The sequence below is a fragment of the Cynoglossus semilaevis genome, chromosome 6 (genome assembly GCF_000523025.1).
Source record: "Cynoglossus semilaevis isolate Cse_v1.0 chromosome 6, Cse_v1.0, whole genome shotgun sequence".
Lineage (NCBI taxonomy): Eukaryota > Metazoa > Chordata > Actinopteri > Pleuronectiformes > Cynoglossidae > Cynoglossus > Cynoglossus semilaevis.
Window position 1 is genome coordinate 15,464,986 of NC_024312.1, and position 21,040 is coordinate 15,486,025.

The 21,040-nt window shown below is 40.5% G+C and overlaps 1 protein-coding gene across 3 annotated transcripts in view; it reads left to right on the plus strand.

Annotated features, from left to right (window-relative positions):
• Positions 1–28: 28 nt before the first annotated feature.
• dusp8a (dual specificity phosphatase 8a) overlaps positions 29–21,040 on the plus strand; it is a 38,932-nt gene continuing 17,920 nt past the window's right edge. The window contains exons 1-3 of one of the 3 annotated variants that reach the window (XM_008312287.3): positions 29–387; positions 4,805–5,162; positions 14,441–14,579. In XM_008312287.3, coding sequence (XP_008310509.1) covers positions 4,926–5,162; positions 14,441–14,579 — 376 coding nt within the window. In that variant the 5' untranslated portion in view covers positions 29–387; positions 4,805–4,925. Of the gene's footprint in view, positions 388–425; positions 650–4,804; positions 5,163–14,440; positions 14,580–21,040 lie in introns of those variants that run through there. The other 2 variants (XM_008312288.3, XM_025056116.1) reach the window with 2 other exon arrangements.

Below are 21,040 nucleotides of genomic sequence, written 5' to 3' on the forward strand. Positions count from 1 at the left end.
ACCTCATCGTTCTAGTTCATGAAAGTGCTAAAGTGCACCTTCTGAAACAACCCCCTCCCCTCACACACACAGCCCATGTGTTAGCGTTTGACCTAAACCTAGCTAACGTTACTCCACTTTTGATTGTATATCCCGGTAAGGGGGGGAACTAACCCCCTCTCCTTCTCCGCGAGAGCTCACAGCAGCAACAGCGCGTTCATGTCTGGGACGTTCCTGGCTCTGTCATCGGTCCTCAGCTGCACCGCGCCCCCCGCCCCCTCTGCCTCCATCCCTTCCTTCATACCGCCAGGTAAACACCGGCCACCAGCCCCATGAAGACACCGTTGTCCAAACACAAACACACGGAGGAGGCCCGCTGAATTACCAGGTGCCAGGAACTAAGTGGAGGTGGGTGATTAATTTAATGCGTAGTGAATTTGAGTGAAAGGGACATTTTTATTTTAAGGTTTATATTCACAAAGCTAAATGCTAACATTAGCCATACACTGTCCTCGCGCTTCTGCGGCTGTCATCGTGCGCGCTCCCCTGCTTTCAAAGGCGCGCGCCCGTCTTGTGGGAATTAAAATCCGCTTGCGCTGCCCCTACTAACCTTTATTTTTTTCATTTATTTTCATTGAACAACTCTCTTCTTGACTTCACATAATTCAAGGTATGTAAAAATATATTTTCTGCCTTTTTGTTTTATTTTAATTTACGCGCTGTTGTCTGTGCATTTTCCCATGCGGTCACATTTACGCGTCATAACATAACAACATACAGATACAAGAAGCCCTCAAACACAGCACTGCTGTGACATTATCAAGTCAAACCCTATGAAGGCAGCGGCCGCTGTCTGCATTGTGTTTTATTTTTATTACAGGTCGGGTTATTATATACAGTGTAGTGCGCTGTGAGCTCAGCCTCCATCATTGTTATTAAGATTATACAGGCCGCAGTGCCACAGCTTTGCCTTTGTTTTCCGCACCACTCACGATGTCTTTGCAGCTTTGAGGAATTTTCTTTCATGTCGCAGAATCATTGTGCCTAGAATAAATGTGGATAGCTAGATAATAAATTCAAGGGAAAACATTGCTCTTCCTCCATATAAGTAAAAATGCCGCTGTAAATATTGACACAAAATGACAAAGAATAGATTTATTTGTTTGATATTCAAAAAGTCACTCAATTTATTTGGCATCCTGATCATCTGTGGCATTGAGTTAAATGTCTGTTTTCACCATTTTTTAGTCAGTGATATAAAAACATTTTATTTAACAAAGCTCAACATTTTCATATGTTATTAAAGCATTAAATTGAGCTTGGTACATAAATGAAAATGTGTGTAGTAGTGTTGGGGTTGCCCCAAGTTGTTATATGACCCTGTATCTTAGCCTGAATGGGAGAAAGTATTGATTGGAGTATAACAGTAGCCTTTATACCTGGTTAAGTTGTTTATGAATTAGCTTCTGTTCCATTGAGGACAAACACAGATTGATTTTCTTAAATTACATCATCAGTGCTTGGATCCATGCACAGTAACCATGACTGCCACTAAAATAAAACTGTATTCTATCTCATATTGCACATAAGAACATAGTGGTAAAAAACAAAACAAAACAATATCGTATTTCATGAGTGATCTTACAAAAAAGGTTTTTTGAGAGGCTTTCCTAGTCCTGACTAATATTGTATTTTTATTCAACATATTTAATAATAATACTGCATATCATTGCTTTTCTTAGCAGTTGTAACATCAATTATATTCAGTATAATGTTATTGTATTTGTTTTTTTGATTTTGTGTCTTGAACAAAAGTCTGGACAAGTGGTCAAGATAAACTGATTACTATTTGTCTATACAGTTGACCATTTTAAAGCTGAACCAACGTTGTATCAAAATACCACATATGAAAAGGATGGATCATTTTTATTCCTGCAGCAGCAGATTAATTTTGAGTACTGAATTTTGAGAACTGAGTCTGACCATCACAATCAAATATTTATACTGTCTGTGTTTTAAAGCTTTGTTGGCAATGCTGACTCCTCTGAGACCTAATTAGAAGAAATGACAGAATATGGATACAAAAGACATCTGCTGACACTTAGTTTTCCTTTTCAGAGTCATGTAGTGGGTTGTGAAGTTGTGTTGTTGATGTTTTTGCAAGAAATCAATAAATGGCCTGGATGCTATTGCATAATTGCCCATGAGGTGCTGGAGGTACCCAACGTCTCATTAGGTTCTTGCAGTGCAGTTAGTGTATTGGCAAAAAGCATTATTTGAAAGTTTAACAAATGCCTTATGAAACATTATGGTCCTTTATTTACATGAGGAGCAGGTCACATGGATCACCACCTTTGTAACATTAGTCTACATGACCGTGTACAACTTGTTAGAACAAGCTTCTTCAATCCCTTGCTCATTCACTATCAATGTCATCCCATCATCCACTTTTCTATCTACCTTTATCACCACAACTGGGTTGTTTCTATAGCAACAAGAGAATCTGCTCCAGGCTTTGTCACACTTTCTTGCTCTCTCCCTGTTTGCTCTTGGCATGTTTTCCTCTGTGCAGCCTGAGCCTCATAGCAGGCTCCTGGCTATCGCCTATTTTAGGTGGAGTAGCTTGTTTGTTTTTGCTCTCTGTTGGACACAAAATGGAGGAGGGTGGGTTGTTTTGTATTGTAGAATGTGCTTTGGTGCTAATGCTATTTCAGCAGGTAGAGGATTTTGCTTTCCTGCCTGTTTGATCTTTTTTCACACAATCAGCATTCACAGCATGAAGTGATAATCATTCAGAACGGTGCAGAGCACCAGTCTCTATACAGTCTCACTATAACCACACATGTAAACCTGCACTCCTTTCCCTCCCCATCACTATGAATAACAAAGTGAGAAACACACACAGAGAGAGAGAAGGATTCAGAGAAAGGGTCAAAGCAGTCACCATTAGACATACTGTATATGCAGTGTTGGATGTTGTGCTCAGCAGAAGGGACACAGAAAGAAAAAGATTTCTGGAAGCTATGTTGGTACCCTCTCAACTACCATACAAAATAAGGTAAAGAAAAAGAAGCACAGCAATTGCAAATGGCTAAGTCCCTTTGAAGGATGGCGTCTGGAGAAAGACCATATTCCTCTCTTAATATTAAAGTAAAACATGTTGTGTACAAATTCTTGTCTGCATCAGTCAGCTTGCTTGTGCACACCTACCTTTTACAGCCTGCAGCAGCAAAAGCACCAGTGGTGGTGTTTACGGTTCAGTTACTACTGTGTACCCTGACTTTCTATATTGTTTTTGTGCTACTGTTCTTGCACCAGATAGGTGCAGCATGTGTGCAAACATCTTGATGATGATTTAAGGATGCAGTTAGTGTTTCTGCAACATGCCTGTCACAAATATCTTTTTGTTTTTTTGAGAACAAAGTTACTTTTCTGTACCACCCTCATGTGTACATGGCCCTTCCCTTCTGCCTAAGCCTCCTGGCTACATATTCATTTTGTCCCTCCCTCACCTTTAGTTGCTAGGCTCACGAAATCCTCTCTGAACAACATCCTCCTGCTTGCATAATAGTGCTGTCGGGAAGACGGTGAAAAACAGCACAGCCACAGCTGTTCTGTTGTGCTGCGCAACTACTTTCTAGGATGCGTTTAGAATGTTTTTTTATGGGCTTTGCTGACCTCGATTTCATGAAACGTTAATCACTTTTTTAAAATGAAATTAATTGTGGAAGCTAACATTTCTCCATCAGTTGTTTGTTTATCCCTATTATCTACTCTTCCTTTTCAACTGAGGTTTAAAGCTCCGTTTAGGCTTAGGGGTAAGTGAGAGGATGTCCATTTATTTTTCATGTGCCTGTAGATAAATAAAACAACACCAATGAATTCACATTCTGACCTTCTCACTTGTCGCATGACACCTGGTGACCAAGAACATGGTCCCAATCCTATTTTTTTTAAATATATAGAAATATATTTAAATTGAAAGTCACTGCAGCATATATGCTGCGAGGCTCTCGTTGAACTTTTAGCTCCGAAACATCATTATACTAGTTTATCTCATGTTAAATGTAAAATGACATAGATAGATAGATAGATAGATAGCAATTAATAGTAGTAATTAGTAGTGATAAATGGGGAAAGGCAGTTCATCAGGTTTATAGACAGCCAATGAAACACAGAAGCATTCACGCACAAATACACAGGATATGACACTGGTTCTTTGCCTGTGTCCAGACCTGCTCTCTGAATTCCCCCGGCTTAATTTATCTCACCCCCTTAGTTTCCTGTTTCATGAGCTGCTGTGTACCCTGGATCAACAACTATCACACACGTACACACGGTCTCACACACACACACATTTGTTTTATTGTTGTGTGTCCAACTTCAGTGGGCGATCTAGTTGGCTTTAATATCTTTAAATACGTTTTCTATTCTTGTTTTGCTTTGTAGCTATTTTATCTTCATTGTTTTAAGAAGTCTTTCAATATGAGCTTACAGCATTGCATAAAAATACAATGTGCCCAATGCAATGTAAATCTGAGCTCCTAATCCATCAGTATCACTTTGCAGCAGTTGGGTTTGGGTGTTTTTTCTTAGCACTGGAATGATTGGACTGAAGCTCAGGGCAGAAAGTGATCATGCCCTTGATGGTTGATGATCATCCATTTAGATGTCAGCATCCACTGGCAGTGGAAGTGTTGAATGTCACAGCTGTAACACTGAGTTCTAGGAAATAAATCACTGATATGTCATGCAGATAACTGTAATTTCAGCTATGAATAAATTGACTTTTTTTTTCTTCTTTCTTCATTTTCTCTTCCTGTAGGCACCATGGATCAATCAGCAACCTTTTGGGTGGTAGCCCTCCTCCATTGACCTAACCCTCTCCACCTTTCGGTATTTTATCTGCTCCTCTTTCATCTCAACCCAACCCAGATCTGTGAGTCATGGCAGGAGAGAAAGGGCCAACTAAGCGAAGCTCAATGGACATCAAGCGTCTTGCAAGTCTCATTCAGAGAGGCACAGGCCGCTTGTTGGTGATTGACAGCAGAACCTTCTCTGAGTACAATGCATCACACGTGCAAGGCGCCATCAATGTCTGCTGCTCCAAGCTGGTGAAGAGGCGTCTGCAGCAGGATAAGGTGTCCATTACTGAGCTGCTGCAGCCCAACGGCAAAGTAAAGGTGAGCGCTAATGAAAGTATACACGCATACAACATTAATCCAAGATGCGGTTAGAGATAAGTTGGTGATGTGGAAAACTGTCCCTGGCCCAGTGTATAAGCAAAGAAAAGGGAACGTTATTACTTACAGTCACAGGTTCACCTGGCCTATATGTGGATGAGAAATACAAACAGGATTTTGTAAAATACAGTGGAACCAACAAAAAATAATCAAACAACAACAAAGAAAAACACAACTGGATTTCCTGAACCAAATTGTTCGAAAAGTTAGGTATTCGACAACCGAGGTTCCACTGTACTATGTCTTTTACATCGAACATACATTCTTTGTAAGTTTTATTTAGAGGGCAGATGACAGAGATGAATCTTGGAGTGTGTGCCAACAATGCCATAGCTGTTTTGCTATGCTGCTTCTGCCAGGGGTGGAAGTGTGGGCCATGTGTGATGCACAAGGTCAGTGCAGGAGCAGTCCAACCTCATTTTCAACCACGTTATTTGCGAATGTTGGTACACTTTTGATGATGAGTTACAAATGATGATAATGTTGGCATGTCTTCTTTTAATTAGACCAATCCAATGCTTTTAATTAAACTACTCCAATGGTTAGTGTTGTAAGGTATTGCAAATGCACTGCACTGCAATAAGTGTAGCAAAAACTGTTTTTAATATAAAAAGACAATAATGTGTCCTTTTGCAACTCATCACATTGAGTTAAATTGTTTGAGTTTTATTTATTTATCTTTTTGTTTTTTGAATACATTTTGACTTGTGCAAAAGATCGATTAGCATTAACTGAAACAAAAATGTTTAGATCGATTATAGAGGAACATTACATGGATACAAAAGACAGTGCAAAGTTCTTTTTTTGTTTTATTTTAATAAACAGAGTGGTGAGTGATGAGCATGTGGATTGTAGATTGCAGATCATTCCTAATAATAATCCTTAACACTCACATCTTTTTATTTAAAAATGTCCTGGCTTGATTTAAGCATCTCATTAGAGATGGTTCTGTTCCGTCCCATATCTGCAACACACTAACATGTGCTATATTTGGTGGGCAGTGTGCTTACTGTAGGTTTGTTGCTTATCAGTTGGGTCTGAAATTGGATCCTGTAGTTTTCCATGACTTCTCCTGTGAATATGTCGGCCTTTTTTCCATGGCTCATCCACCTGTGGCATGCCAACTCCTGTATTTTTAGTCGCTGTGTGAAACTGAAGGAAGTCTGAGAGGGGAAACCTTAGCAGAGTTGTGGGGGTGGGCAACATGGATCTTTGCATAGGATATGGTCTGTGCCCCTGTGTGCTTTGTTTGTGCATTCTTCATCACCCAAACATTTTAATACAACTGGGTAAACAAAACAGCAGAGGTAGCAGATTATATTCCAACTACTGGCTGCAATCATCCTCTTGAGTTTTTTTAGTGTTTATCTGTTAAGTTCACAGATCTAACCACGACACACCCCAATGCAATAAAGACCAGTTGATGACACGCAACAGGTGACTGACATTTTTTTCATAGGTGTGACATACTGGGCTTAAATGGCTGTCCATAAAATGCTCCGCTTTTGTTTTTGTTTTTCACTTCCTGGTTGCCAGGAGCAGGTTGGACATGACAGTGAGTAACGACCTGCTGTAAAGTTTCTGGAGCAGTACAATGATTAAAAAATGGATGCTGCATTTCCACCTGGGTTTTACCAAATAACATGCATGTCAATTATATGGAAAACGGGATTACTGGTGTGGGATATTGCTCTGTTGCTCTGTCAATCACCTTCACTACCATGTAGTCCAGCAGTAAAGTGTTAAAAGCCAAACATTCGATTTCAGAAGAAATTATGTTTTTTTGTGATGAGCTGTGTTGATTCATGACCTGTTCTTGCTGTTGACAAATGTAGGCAGAAACAAAGTATCAAGAGAAAATCATGAGATGCTAAATTAGTGCCAGTTTGTCATTATTAGATTTAGTGTTGTGTGCAGTTCAATGTGTTATTGTGTTCATCTCAAATCCTTCTCCATGTGGTTTGCAGATCTCACACTGTGGCACCCCGCAGGGAAATACTTCCTTCTGATTTCCCTCCCTTTCATTTTGATGATAGCTCTGTCTGCCACTCTGTCTGTTCTCGCTATGGTAACATGATGATCAAACATCTTCTTCTTTCATCATTATCCATGTATTTTTTACCTTCCTTTTTTTTCTCTTGGCCCTGTGTTGTCTGGTTTGTTGTAGCCATCTTTTTATACCACTGGTTAAGAGAATAAGGTCATGCCTTGCTGGATGAAGCTGGAACTGCTGGGGTAGAAGACGTGGGTTCAACAGACCCAGACTCATTGTTATTGGCTGAGCATGACATCATCCTATTTGTGCAGCTACTGGCAGGCTGCGGGCAGGGCACGTGCGGACAGGCAGTGTGGTGTTAAATCCGGCTCCTAGCTAACCTCTGACACACAAACACACACATGTATACACACGCACACACAGACGCACGTTGTCTCTACCCCCCACTTGGCATTGAGCATTGCCAGGGGCTGCCTAAGTTAGACAAGACAGCAAAGGACACCACTGTGGCTCTTTGTTAGGGAAGTGAATGCAGGAAGTGGGAGAGCGGTGCTGTGGGTATTCATGGATGGGCTGCAGCTTCCACCTCCTCCTCCACTGCCTTCCACCTCATATCCCATTGAGCACTAATAGCCTGTATCCCCTAAGGCGCTGCACTTTCCCTCCTTCATAGTATCTTCCAATGCTTCAGTTAACACAACTGAATGAACTTTGATGACCAGCACAGCAGCGATCAAAATGGTGTTTTTATCTCCTTCCCTTTTCACATTGCATCACTTCATAACCACTTTAATGAAGGGATAGCACAGGTTTTTTTAAAGCATGAAAGCACACAATACTGACCTGGAATCATTGCATGAGCATTGGTGAAGCCCTTAGTTCTCTGAATGAAGTGAGTGATTCACACAGTGTAAAAACTCAAATTTGTTTTGAGACTGAATTGATCTGACCATGTATTAGGAGCACTTTCACAGAACATGTATGTAATGTATTTTATGAGTATATTTTAAATGCACTCTTAAATAACCTAATTATTTCCTTACTGAGACAGCATATCCTGCTTGTTATTAGAAGATAAAGATTGTAGAAGTTCTGCATGTTTTCTTTTTGGATAACGTGTCTGTAAAAAATATGGTTAAGCAAAGTTATCTAAACAAAAGTTCATACAAAAATGTATTTATAGATGAATAGTTTTAACAATAAGTAGAGAAAATAGGTATGTTAAATACACTAGTGATAATGCACTGAGGAGCAATACATGTGCAGCATGCTTTGACAGGAACGAGCAGGTTGTTGTGCAACAAAGTCAAATCTTTAGCAATCAATGTTGCAAATGTTGAAGCACATGTTAGTTGTGCTCCCCAAGTCAAATCCTGTCTCTCTTTACTTCAGAGAACTGCTGCCACACTTCAGCGTCTAAGAGAATGGGCGCCGGTCAAATGTTATTGTTCCTGAGCTGTGGCACCAAATTAGGCCATTTACTGAACCTCTCTGGTGACACATGTTATGACTTATCACCACCTGATCTGTTAAACTGAGCCCATTGTAGACATTATAGACAGCAGAGTTTTAATTATCCACTGTGGATTATTCTGATTTGATTCATAATAATTCAAAAGACAACCAGGGTGTATCAGGAAAACATGATATGCTGTTTCTCCTAGCCTCAATCTTGATCTGCTGCTTAGTGTTGTACTGTTGGATGGTATTTGCTGATCCTGTAGTTTACATGATTGACTTGTTTCCTTCCTGTCATTGATGGTTCGTCTGCATGATAGAGAAATAACCAGGCTGGCATAGACCCCTCCTCTACATCCTGTATTCTAAACCTGCTTGTCTATCATGTCAACCTTGTCATCATCATTTTTACCAAAGCTTCACTGATTCATACATGTATATGTCCAGTAAATACAAAGTAGTTACCGACAGCTAAATAGAGTATTACTTCAGTTCTCTTAAGCCCATCTAAATCACTATTAACTTAAAAAGTCTTAACTATACCTTTACACTTTGTCCTTCTCCTGACAGGCTGCATTAAAAAGTCTTAACTATACCTTTACACTGTCTGCATGACGCAAGTTTAGTCTGGCCTCTTTGTCCTTCTCCTGACAGGCTGCAGGCCAGGTGGTTAGTTTTCTTCATTTAAGCCTCACTAATCCCTGCTGCCGTGACGGGAACAGTCGACCAAGCAAACCCGACAGATGGACCAGAGGGTTCCTCTGTGGTCTCTTTTATACCTGGAATAAATGTTTCTTATTAATGTGTACAGGTTGTTGATTTCCAACTGCTCATGACTACCAAGATAAATTAATAGTTTGTTGTGTCAAACTGTACAGAGTCACATTCTAATGACCAATACTGTCATAGAAAACAACATACAATGACACCATTAATTACACTGAAGGAAGTGTTTAAGTGCTTTGATACTTCTATGGTAATAAATGAGTTATACAGTAGCTGACTGACTTTAGTGATGTTGTAGTAGCCAATAAAAAGTAAACAAACATAAAATAGAGCCAGGAGACTCATCTGTGGTCTATGACATTTGCAGTTTTAATTAAGTGTTTCTCTGTTGTGTTATGATAGTGATCAAATGTTTTGATGGTAAAGTTTAAGGGGAAAAAAGTTAATTGTTGACCAGTGGCATAAATGAGTTAATGTTAAATATAATTGATGTATTAGGAAAACACCATTCATTTTTCTTATCTCCATTGTTCTGAATACACAGAAGTTTCCCGTCCTTGCACAAAAGGATTTCGAAACTAAAGAAAGCACATGAGCATTCCATGTTTCATCTGCCATGACAGTAGAGCTGGGAACTTTGTGACTCACAGCATGGAGTTTTTTGCCAGGAAACCCAGTGGCCAAACACTGGGAATTTTTATGTGTGTTTCATAGACATGTTTCCCTCTGCCAGGGTCAAGGGGGGGTGGGGTATTTCTACAGAGCCAGATATGTCATGTGTTTGCTTTGATGACGTAATGACACCAATCACTGTTTGCTTTAAAGCTCCTTGTGTTCGTCACAGGCTCACACTCATATACTGTGGACAGTTACAGATATTAATGAGTGCATACTGAATACGGTGTCGCATTTATATAAATAGTCAACAAATGACTGACCAATAATTGGCGGACTAAAAATTTGGATTTATTTTTATACCGTAACTACCAAGGAGGTTAGTCATGGTATAACCAGATCTACAGCATGCAGTACATGTGGGTGTGTGTGTGAGACAAAGACACAGAGACAAATACAAATACAGAGAGACTGTATTATTGTCTGTAAAGGAGTACAGGATATGTACTATTGTATATATCTGCTTGTCAAAGCTTCTTTGACAACTAAGGGGTAAAAAATTGACCTGATCAGATGACCCTGTGTCATTAATGCCCTAGCAATGCACATCTTCATATCCTTGTCTTAAATATATGTACAGACACGCAGTGGAAACAGAAACACAAACTTTATCTACATCCTCAACCTAGCTCTACCTCTGAGCCAAAGCTGACTTCTTGTGTGTGGTTGGATAATTATAACTGAGGAAACTCTATGACATACATCACACCTACAGAAGTATGCATGGAAGGGACAGCTGCCAGCTCCAGTCAATGACATCATCGAACCCTGGGGTGGATTTTCTTGACGGTGCAGAGTCATATATGTCACACTTGATGCTTTTAGCAGTGTGGCCTGGTCACTGCCCTACTGCAGCAGGTCCTCTGTCAGAATGTAATGTACTGTATGTCACACTTCTGTCATATACTTGCATATATTTTCCAGCATTTACTAGTACACCATTACAATATGTTGGAATGGAATGCTCGGGGAGGAAATTGTGATAGGATCCACATATGCCCCAAAATGTGCAGCCAATTTCAATAGATTGTTTTTGATTGGAAATTGTGTCACAGTTTATGCACACTCACACACAGTACATGACCTTGGTCAGCAGCTGTCAGCAGGGAAATCCTTGTTTACCCCCTTCATGCCCTATCACCTTTAATACCCAACACAACAGAAACCATTACATGTCTATAATTTATAACTTGTCTGTGAGCGTTTGTACAAACTGTTCCTGCAGAAGTGCACAGTGTGTAAGGCTGAACCTCGCTTGCTGTGTCTTTGGCAAATGTCAGGAATAAAATGACCCGTCTGTCCTGATGGAGCACCAGGTTATCACCCCTCCTTCTTATGCACTCAGCCTTTAATTTGGTATGCCATGTTAACCTAGGCGCTGCAATAATCCTGCATCAAGTTGTCCACTGAGCGAGTACAGTACTGTAGTAACAGGAGTGGTGCTGTAGCACTGCAGAATAATGGCAGCAGCAACGTGCTGCTGCTGCTGCTGCTGCTGCTGCTGCTGCTGCTGCAGTCTGACATTCCGTCTTCCCCAGGTCATTGACCTCTAACACTGCAACCAGGTATATGTTGTCACACACTGAAGGAGAGGTGTTGCACAGCTGTACTTAATCCACAGCTAATACCTAGTTCTCTGTGTTGCTGGTGTCGTCTGTCAAATACTTTTTTATACAAACTGCAGTTACAGCTTACATGCATTGGTGATTTATGATGTTTGTGCTGTAATAATTCTGCCACAGTTTAGTTTTAGTTAGTTTGTATGCTGATTCCCTCACTTTGAAACCAGCTCTGTCAAGTATTACTGTATGAGTCGAAGGGTTAAATCTTTAAACCAAAACACGTCGGTAGGAGTTGACTTTCATTTATCTGATTAGAAAATATCACTAGACAAAATACTGAAACATAGTGTACTCAGTCACACTCTGCACCACTGCCCCTCCCTGCCACATCATTATCGGTTCGGTTCCCGTCAGTTGCCAGCAAGTAACCTTTCAGTATTTAACACACACACACACACACCTCGGTTGCCAGATTATTTAATCATATTTTGCATGGTTGACGTTCCAGACTTATGTTCAGCCTGACTTTTACGTTTGCCAGCACTGCAAGTTCTACCTCAGCACTCCTCGGATTCTCTGTTAGAGCGAGGTCATCTGTTCTGCCCTCATCAGCTATCCTCTGTCATTAAGGGACGTTGCCCTGATTTCCTCCTGTCAATCAGAACACGCCCTGATCGATCCCATTTTCCATGTACACCCTGCCAGTCATAGGCCCAGGGCACATCAGTCTGGATTGGTTCAGCATTGACCTTCTGCAACAGGATCACAGTGTTTAATCTTCAAACTGTGAATTCAGTGGATACTGCAGCCAAAACGTCTCTGGAGACTGCTGTCATAGCAGTCTCCAGAGACGTTTTGGTTGCAGTATCCACCCAGGTTCTGCACCTGCACCTGGAAAAATAGGGGTTAACTCTGTGTCCAGAACTTGAGTGTCAGGAGAGCCTGGTGAGAAAACAGTGAAAGACTAGAACAGCCGCTGAATAGTCTCACTGGTTTACAGATAGGCTGATTTTGTTCCATATCACCCCATGGAGCTTCATAGACAAGTCATTCCTTCACAAGTAATTCACGACAATTGTTTCATCACTTTCTGCCTCCCATCCTGCCCCCCCCCCGCTGCCGCACACGCCCTGCCCGTCNNTGTATGAATTCTGTCTGCATCTTTCCCTCATCCCTCCCTCCCTAACACTCACCCTCCTGCCTCCTCCTTTCTTCACTCCTGTCCAGTGGCGTTTCAATGATGCAGTGATTCATAGCTGCAGTAGGCTGTGCCTGATAGTCACGTGACCAAAGCCTGCCTGACAACATGCTGAACAACACACTCGTAAGGCTGTTTTGCATGTGTGTGTATGGGAGTGTGTGTGTGTGGGGTGGGGGTGCACTGCATACAGATAATCACTTTCAAACAGTGCATGCTCATACCCTTTCATCTTATTGTCTGATATAAACATCAATGTGGCGATGGTGAAAGAAAATCTGCACACACATACACACATGCACATCTTAGCCCACCCTTATCTATTACTTTAGAAATATTTGCATTTTGCACATTGAATAGATACAAAAGTCACAGTGTCATGGTGGAGCCTGAACAGTGTTCATGCATTATTCATGTTCAGTCCTCATAATGACTGTTGTTCCCTGGGCTTATTCCTGCAGTCATTGACGCAGAGGGACTGTTTTTCTTTCATGCAATTTCTAGAAGTTCTTATTTGTTGTGGTTTTTGATACTTTTTCTTCCTTTTTTTTGCTGCTCACACATTGCAAATATTTCTTTGATTTTCTGCAAGACAGCCAATAATTTTAGCAATTGTAATTGTAAAAGATACTTTTGTCTGCTGTTGATATTTACTATAGAAGACAGATCTGGACAATAAGCAGGCAAATCAAACACAGCACTGTGTCTGATGATAAAGCCACATGTTTGCACCATAATAATACATTTCCAATATTCACCTCTACTTCTGTGATTTTGTTTCCACATGTATGCAGATGCCTGGTTTGGGGCTCCTGTGGTACCTCCATACTGTCACAGATGCTTGGTAGATTAATCTGAATGCTCCATGTCATGATCAGCAGTTTGGCTCTAATGTTTGTTTGTTTTTCCAAAAGCAGATTAAAAGAGCACCGATTCGACCACAGGGAAAACATTAAACTTTTGGTGTCTCAGCAAGCTTCTTCAGCTCAGAAAATTTTCAAGCAGTGAAGCAACTACATGGAAATTGGAGTGTTTATAACTAAAACACACACCCCTTTTCAGTCCTACCATGAATGGCTTGAACACCTTCCAGCAAATACTATTTGTTTCTAATGATAAAACAGTGAAAACCTAAATAAAGTTGGGCATTAATTTTAGGAAAAACAACAAAAAAATGTAGTTAAAAAAAGTCTCCCCTTTTCAATGTGTAAATCAACCGTATTTTCTTTGATGAATGGGTGTGGTCAAGTGTTTATCTTCCTTCCCCATTAACAAGAGGGGTTTTCCTTGACTTTTGCTATCATTTTCTCAATGGGGTTTTGTGTAGCGTGCAAATATTAATTTCTCTTTTGTTAACTGGCTAAAGTCTGTTTGTTTTCCTTGTTCCTGTCTGGCAGGTGTGTTTCCTTTGTAATTGTAGTTGCCAAGTTGTTTTATAACTAAATGATTCCGTCACCCAATATCAGGACTTTCCACAGATGACACACCTTTACTGAAATATTTATGCATTTTAACTATTTAATAGATGTTACTCCATCTAAATAAGTGCTTTCAGTATAATCACGCCTGCTAAATTTGACTGTTTTTTGTTTTTTTTGTCCAGGTGGAGCTGGGAAGGAAACAGGAAGTTGTGGTTTACGACCAGAGTTCCAAAGAGGCAGCACATCTATCCAAAGACGGCTTTGTGCACATTCTTCTGGGAAAACTGGAGGGCACCTTCCACAAAGTGTCCCTGCTCACTGGTATGTTAGCGTGTGTGCTGAAGGATAATGTTTCTGGGTGGATGCTCCTTTATCGAACTGCAGAGTGTGACACCTCATTCCACTGCTTTTTATTGCCACGGCACGGTTTGGTCAGCAGATGTCACTATTGAGCACAACAAAACATTTGTCTTCTTTTTCGCATTGCCCCCTGTTATTTTTTAACCAAGTTAAAGAGTCCAATTTTTACAAATACATGTGTAAACAGGATGAAGTAGCCGAAGTTAAAGCTTCTCTTTAGACTGTCTTATCAAGGATGAAGCTGAACTTCTCCGCTAATATACCACAGTGATTATCCTGTCAAAATGCCTATTAAAACTTAGAATGAAACCCCAAGGACATTACTAACAGCCTGAGTTAATAACATCTCCACTGCAGTGGCTGCAGCTTTACACGTTCCCCAGCAGAAGCTTATAAATACACATCAGATTTGTCAGTGCACAGAGAAAGCCTAATCTGCTTGTCAGGATTGAAGTTAAGATGACGTGAAGTACTCTGCTCAGACAAATCTCTGCTCTCTGCTCTGCATCACTGCATTCTCCATTTGATTTCTTCTCTCATTAATTTCCCTCTGCAGCGGGATTAATGCTTTTTCATGAGTCATGCATAGATGATAATGAAGAGTCACAGAGATTAGAGTACAGTGTACATGAGAACAGCACACATGATTTCTTCTTACACGTGCACACGCACATTATCTCTGGATATCGTGATCTTCCGCTCCAGCGTTTTGATCTGTTATCAAATCCTTCCATATGACAGACATTTTGTTGGCGATTCCCTCCTTTTGTATGTCATCACTCCTCTACTGTATGCTCACTCACTCTTACTGTATTTCTGAAGAGAGAGTGTTTTTTCTTCCTTTTTGCCCTTGGTTCTCTGCTGTTTCCACGACAACAGTGGCAGAGTATATTCAGCCAATGGCAGCGGCTCTTGTTTGGGTTCCTGTATTATTGGGGTCAGTGGAGCTAAAAGATAGTCTGTGTATAGTTTACTGCATGCATGTGTGGGTGAGCAGACAGTGTTGATTTGCGATGTCTGCAAACCTTCGCTCAAGCTTTTGTCCATTACAACGTCACGTGTAAAAACCCGACCAAACCAGTGTGTGTGTTCGAGGAAGCTGCAGTGTTTCATGTGAGAGATGATGTAAGAGAACAGTGGCATCAAGTTGGAACAGTTTGTTATAAATTATTTGTGTTAACAACGATGATGAGTTAATGACTTTGATGAGAGTGTAGTCTGTACTGCTTTCCTAAACATTTGACTGGCAATTAAGGCAATTAACATAACTACATCATACGCTACGCAACTTATACGTCTCATATCACATAAATTCAACCTACCTTAATTACGGCTGAGGTAACTGAACATTGTTTACGCTTCTTTTTGACTTTTCTGTCTTCACTCCCTCATTAAACTCTAGAGACTCTGGACTACAAACAATGATCCCTTCGTTCTCTGCCTTCCCTTTTTCAACCTCTCCCTCAGGCCTTTTTCTCAGCCTCTGATTTATGATTCTAATCATTTCTGCACTGACATCATGTCTGTCTCATGTCCCCTTTTCATCAGACCATCATGTGTGCACATGCAGGATATACTTTAATGCAGCAGGTGCTGGGTGATACAAGGAGGAGAGAGGAGGTGATTAAAAAAATAATAATATTAATGAAAACAGAATAATATATGCCTTAAATCTGATACCTGGAAGGTCAGTGTCACTCAAATTTCAGTTTTGTATTTTTGTAGTATAGTATAGTATAAACTTGTAGAAATGCTTAAACAAAGCATAAATTGGAAACTCGGAGAAATACATTTTCAAAACCATAATTCAGCAGCGAAGGGTATTAAAAAGACAATACTGGCAATGTTAAAATGTTAACATCATATTAGGAAAAACTCAAACTTAAGATTCAAATTTGGGGATTAACAGCAAACAAAAGTACCTGTGCAAAAAAACCATGACCTCTCGCTTATAATCAATACATCTGACACAGAGAGTACAATCCTTCCTACGTGTAGTTGATGTCATCGAGTGGACTCTGACCCAAAGAAAGACATTGAGCATATTAATGAGATAAGAAATCCCTACGAGAGACTTCTGCATGAACTTTAAAATACATATTGTATAACTATTGTATATTCGGCGAGTATGAGTCCAGTTAACTCTAGCATCATACATGGAACCTTTTTTTTGTATAAAAGTATTTGTGAAAAACATGTTTGTCTGAAGACAAACCATTTTTTTCCAACCGCAGCAATGATCTCACCCAGTTTGAGCTCAGACAGATGCGTCTTGCCTTTTTCAGGCTTCTTTTCGCGTGTGTGCATGTGTGTATTTTGTCAAGGAGGAAAACATCTTTTGGTCTGAGCCAGCTGCCTCCCCAGTGGGTTTAAAGTTTGCGTGTTTCCCACCAATCTGCAGCACATGGCCAAACCAAGGGGAGCACTGTCTGGTAGTTTGTAGCAAAGACTTCTAGCTTTGGAGGTTTGCCTCGTCGTGATGTTTGATAAACGGACCTGCCACGAGGAACTGTTTTGATCAGTGGGATTTAGCCCTGTGGTTTGGGGACATGTTTCGGTGATGTAATGTAACATTAAGAAAACAAAGAAAACACAGAAGATAATGTGGGAAGTAATATCATATTCCAAACATACCATGAGATTTAAAAATCATTTAAAGTAGATGAAAGAGAGGAGTTTTTATTTATTTATTTGAATGCTGAGTTGAGCAGCAGCTCACACTTAGTCTTACTGCAAATCTGAACTTTGACTCATTGTGAACAATCCTTAAAAAATCATTATCTTTCAGTCCATTAGAATCATTTTTATTCTAATAGACTTTATTGATTGATTTTTGAAATTATCAGAAATAATTTTTAATTCATTTTTAACCTTCTAAATACATTTTTCACTGTCTGACGAAAAAAACAACTGAACCCTTCTGATCCGATACCTAGATCATCTTAACTTAGCACGACACATCGTAAGCAGGGACACTATCGCCTCAGCAGCAATAGCCCACAGCAGCTGGAAGAGAATAGAAAGTTTGGGAATAGAAAGGAAAATAGTAACCAGTGGTCAAAAGACTTTCTACTTTTTATGCAAGTTTCAACTTGGACCCCAGTTGTATTTAAAACAATAGTTATATATATATAACAGACACATTTTCAAATACTTCATTTCACAGGTCAGCACTGCCTACAGTACGGTGCCTCCTAACTGCTGCCTGTCTGCTCAATCATAGGCAGGTAAGAGGCAGGGCGTTGACGCACAGATGAGTGGTGTTAGTAGATAAAAGGTGACTGCTTGACATTTCTTCCTACCTTCGTTCACTTTCTCACACTCACACAGAGTCAAAACATACAGAAGCTGCTGTGTACACTGGGGGCTTTGATGAGATTAGGTTAGGGTGTGACTGAACTGACAGAGGTACAAAGGTCACTTCTGTTATTTGTAATTCTGCAGTGCTGGAGCTGCAGCTCTGTGTGTGCGTGTCTGTGTGTGTGTGTTCTGCCTTAGAAAGAAGCTGAAGAGGTGAGGTAATGGTGGGAGACCGAATCTCACAATGCAGCCGTTCACTGACACATTCCACTGAGCTGCAGGAGGAGGTCTGTTTGTCTGAGGGTATGTGTGTGTGATAGTGTGTACTAATGTTTTCCCTGTTATTGTCTCTGTGCACACATGCATAATAATGTGCATATGAAGTAGCCCGTGCACAAGCACACATGAGGTAATGTTTGAAAGTAAACGTAGAAGAAAAGAGAAGAGACACAAGGGGATCAGAGCTTTAGCGATGAGGTGTTTCTGCTGCTTGTGTGTGTGTGTGTGTGTGTGTGTACGTGCACTTGTACACTAATGGTTTTTGGACCTGAACTTCTAATTCCTAAACTATTCCTGGTCCTAATTTCACAGAATTTCTTTACAAAACTTCAGATAGATAACATCAGGATGTAAATGCTTACTAAATAATCGTTAGTTTCAATGAATTGCAGAGTATGTTTTCACGAATGTACATATAGATAGACGTACATAAGTAACAAAGTGCCAGTTGTATCTGGGCAGAAATGTAGAGAATTATTTTGAAAAAAACACTTAAGCACCTTCCCTGACCATTATTATTTTGACCACCCTTATTCCCTGCAAGATCATGAAGACTCTCAGAAAAAACAAATACACTCATTTAATTTTTTTTTTTTAAATGATCTGTCACTTTTCTAATTATATTTAATTTCCATAAACTTGTATGTGAAGTTATTATAAATGACACAATAACAACAGCTCACTATGTTTGAAGCGACCAGCTATAATCTGGTCCATCTCCAGACCTTCTAGGCCAAGGTATAAATATGTATTGCTAAATAAAGATGATCGATCATCATGCATTAGTAATGTATCAGTGACATCTATTTACAGATCCTCTGCCTCCAGGTGTACTGCTGTAGCCACATTACATGTCAACGTTCTCCTCCCGAAACTTTCAACCTTCTAACATACCCTTTCTGTACCTCTTTGACCCCATTCCCCTCCTCCCCTCAGCCATCCGTCTGACCTCTCATCTTTGGGGGGGGGGGGGGGGGGGGAGCAGCAAAAAAATGATTTCATTGAGAAGGAGCTAGCGGCCATTAGGAGGTGAGCTCACCTTCCCAGGGGAGACTGACACAGTGTTTTCAACGACCTCGCCTTCCTGTCCATCCCTGCTCTCAGTGCCCCTTCAGCCCCCATTACCCACACCCACCCACACACACACACACACACACACACACACACACACACACACACACACACGCACATACACAAACATTCCTCTAAACTTTCACGGGGCTGAGAACAGAAGACTATTTTTAGTTGTAGACTTCTGCGGTCATCACATCTGGCGCCAGTGGCCTTGATGCTCTCACCCGGGTTTGTAGATACATAAACACAAGCAGGCATACACACACACACACACACATCAGCCCCACCCCATTTAGCACTGAAGGAGCACAAAGGTCAACAAAAATGACATCATCTCTCTACACCGTAAAGTGCCGCAGACTTTGCAAAGCTTTAGTGCTGCCCTATATTAGAATAGTTGGCCTTTTGCAACAGTCATGTCAATGTGATGAACTTCTCTTGCTGCACACAGTTCTCGAAGCAACCAACCAAAATACATGTCCATATGTTCAGACTTGGACACATACACACATGTAAGAGCCTAGAGGACGCTAGTGGCAAATTAGGTTTCATGTAACAATGTTCTGATTCTGCCAGTATTCACACTTCCTCCTCCTCTTCCTCCTCCTCTTCCTCCTCCTCTTCCTCCTCCTCCTCCTCTTCCTCCTCCTCCCCCTTCAACAACCTTACTGGCCTTACATTATAGACCTGATGTCATTTTTCCTTCCTTCACTCAAATCCATAGAGAAGTGTTTTGTGCGCGTGTGTTTCTTTTTGCTGTTGCCAAATGTTTTTAGCATGATGTGATTTCACTGCTCTTTTTCCTGCTTCGTCTTCGTCTCCCATTGTCCTTTTTTCACCAAAATCTCACGTATGGGAGAGTTGCTGACTTACAGTACAAGTACAGTAGCTCAAGATTAACTTGTTTAATGGACAGTTGCATTTATGTTGAAAATGTAGAGAAAAATGTATAGTCAAAGACTTTTTTGCAGCAAGCATTCAAGCATATAAAAAGTAATTTTCTCCTTATACTTGATGTGCACTTTTATGCTAACTAAATAGGAAAACATTTCATACCACAATGCCCTAAATACCACAGCCCTTTAAGCTGCTTTGTGTCCATAGTTTTTTTTTTCACAGTGCATTCCGTCTTGCCCCGTTGACTTTGAAAATCTGTTAAGATGCCTTTTAAAGATCCCAATCCACCCTTGCTAAGAATTCATCCAGATGAAATAAAAATAGTTTGTTTCAACTGTTACCTAGGCAGTGTCAACACATCGGGTCAACAGGAGCTGAAGCAGACCAGCGTGCCAACCCAGGCTTTTTTCTCTCCCCTTGATGCTAGGATCCCACCAGCCCTCACACCTTGGTAAATTTAGGACAAAAACACAATCAGTTTACAACTATTCTTATGTCTGTGATACACTTCAGCAGTGGAAAAATCCAGAGGGGGAAGGAAGGGGAATGAAATTGGTAACAATCGTGCAAGTTTATCCTACACAAAGTTGGCCTGTGTCCATTACATTCCATTACTGCTCTCACTGCCTACTGCCACTCCTGGTGTACCGTCATTCCCTGGAACAATAGTGAATTCCTGTTTATCGCTAAGATGTCTTTAATACACGTTATCTCCGGCATACCTAAGAAACATCATTTGCCTGCTACGTTTTCCTTAGTTTTAATCTGTTTAAACTACACTACCAACACGAACAGGTGGATGGGCTGTATTCTTTTGCAGCAAGTGTTTTAAAATATAATAAAATCTATCCTGACATGCAATTTGCTAATGT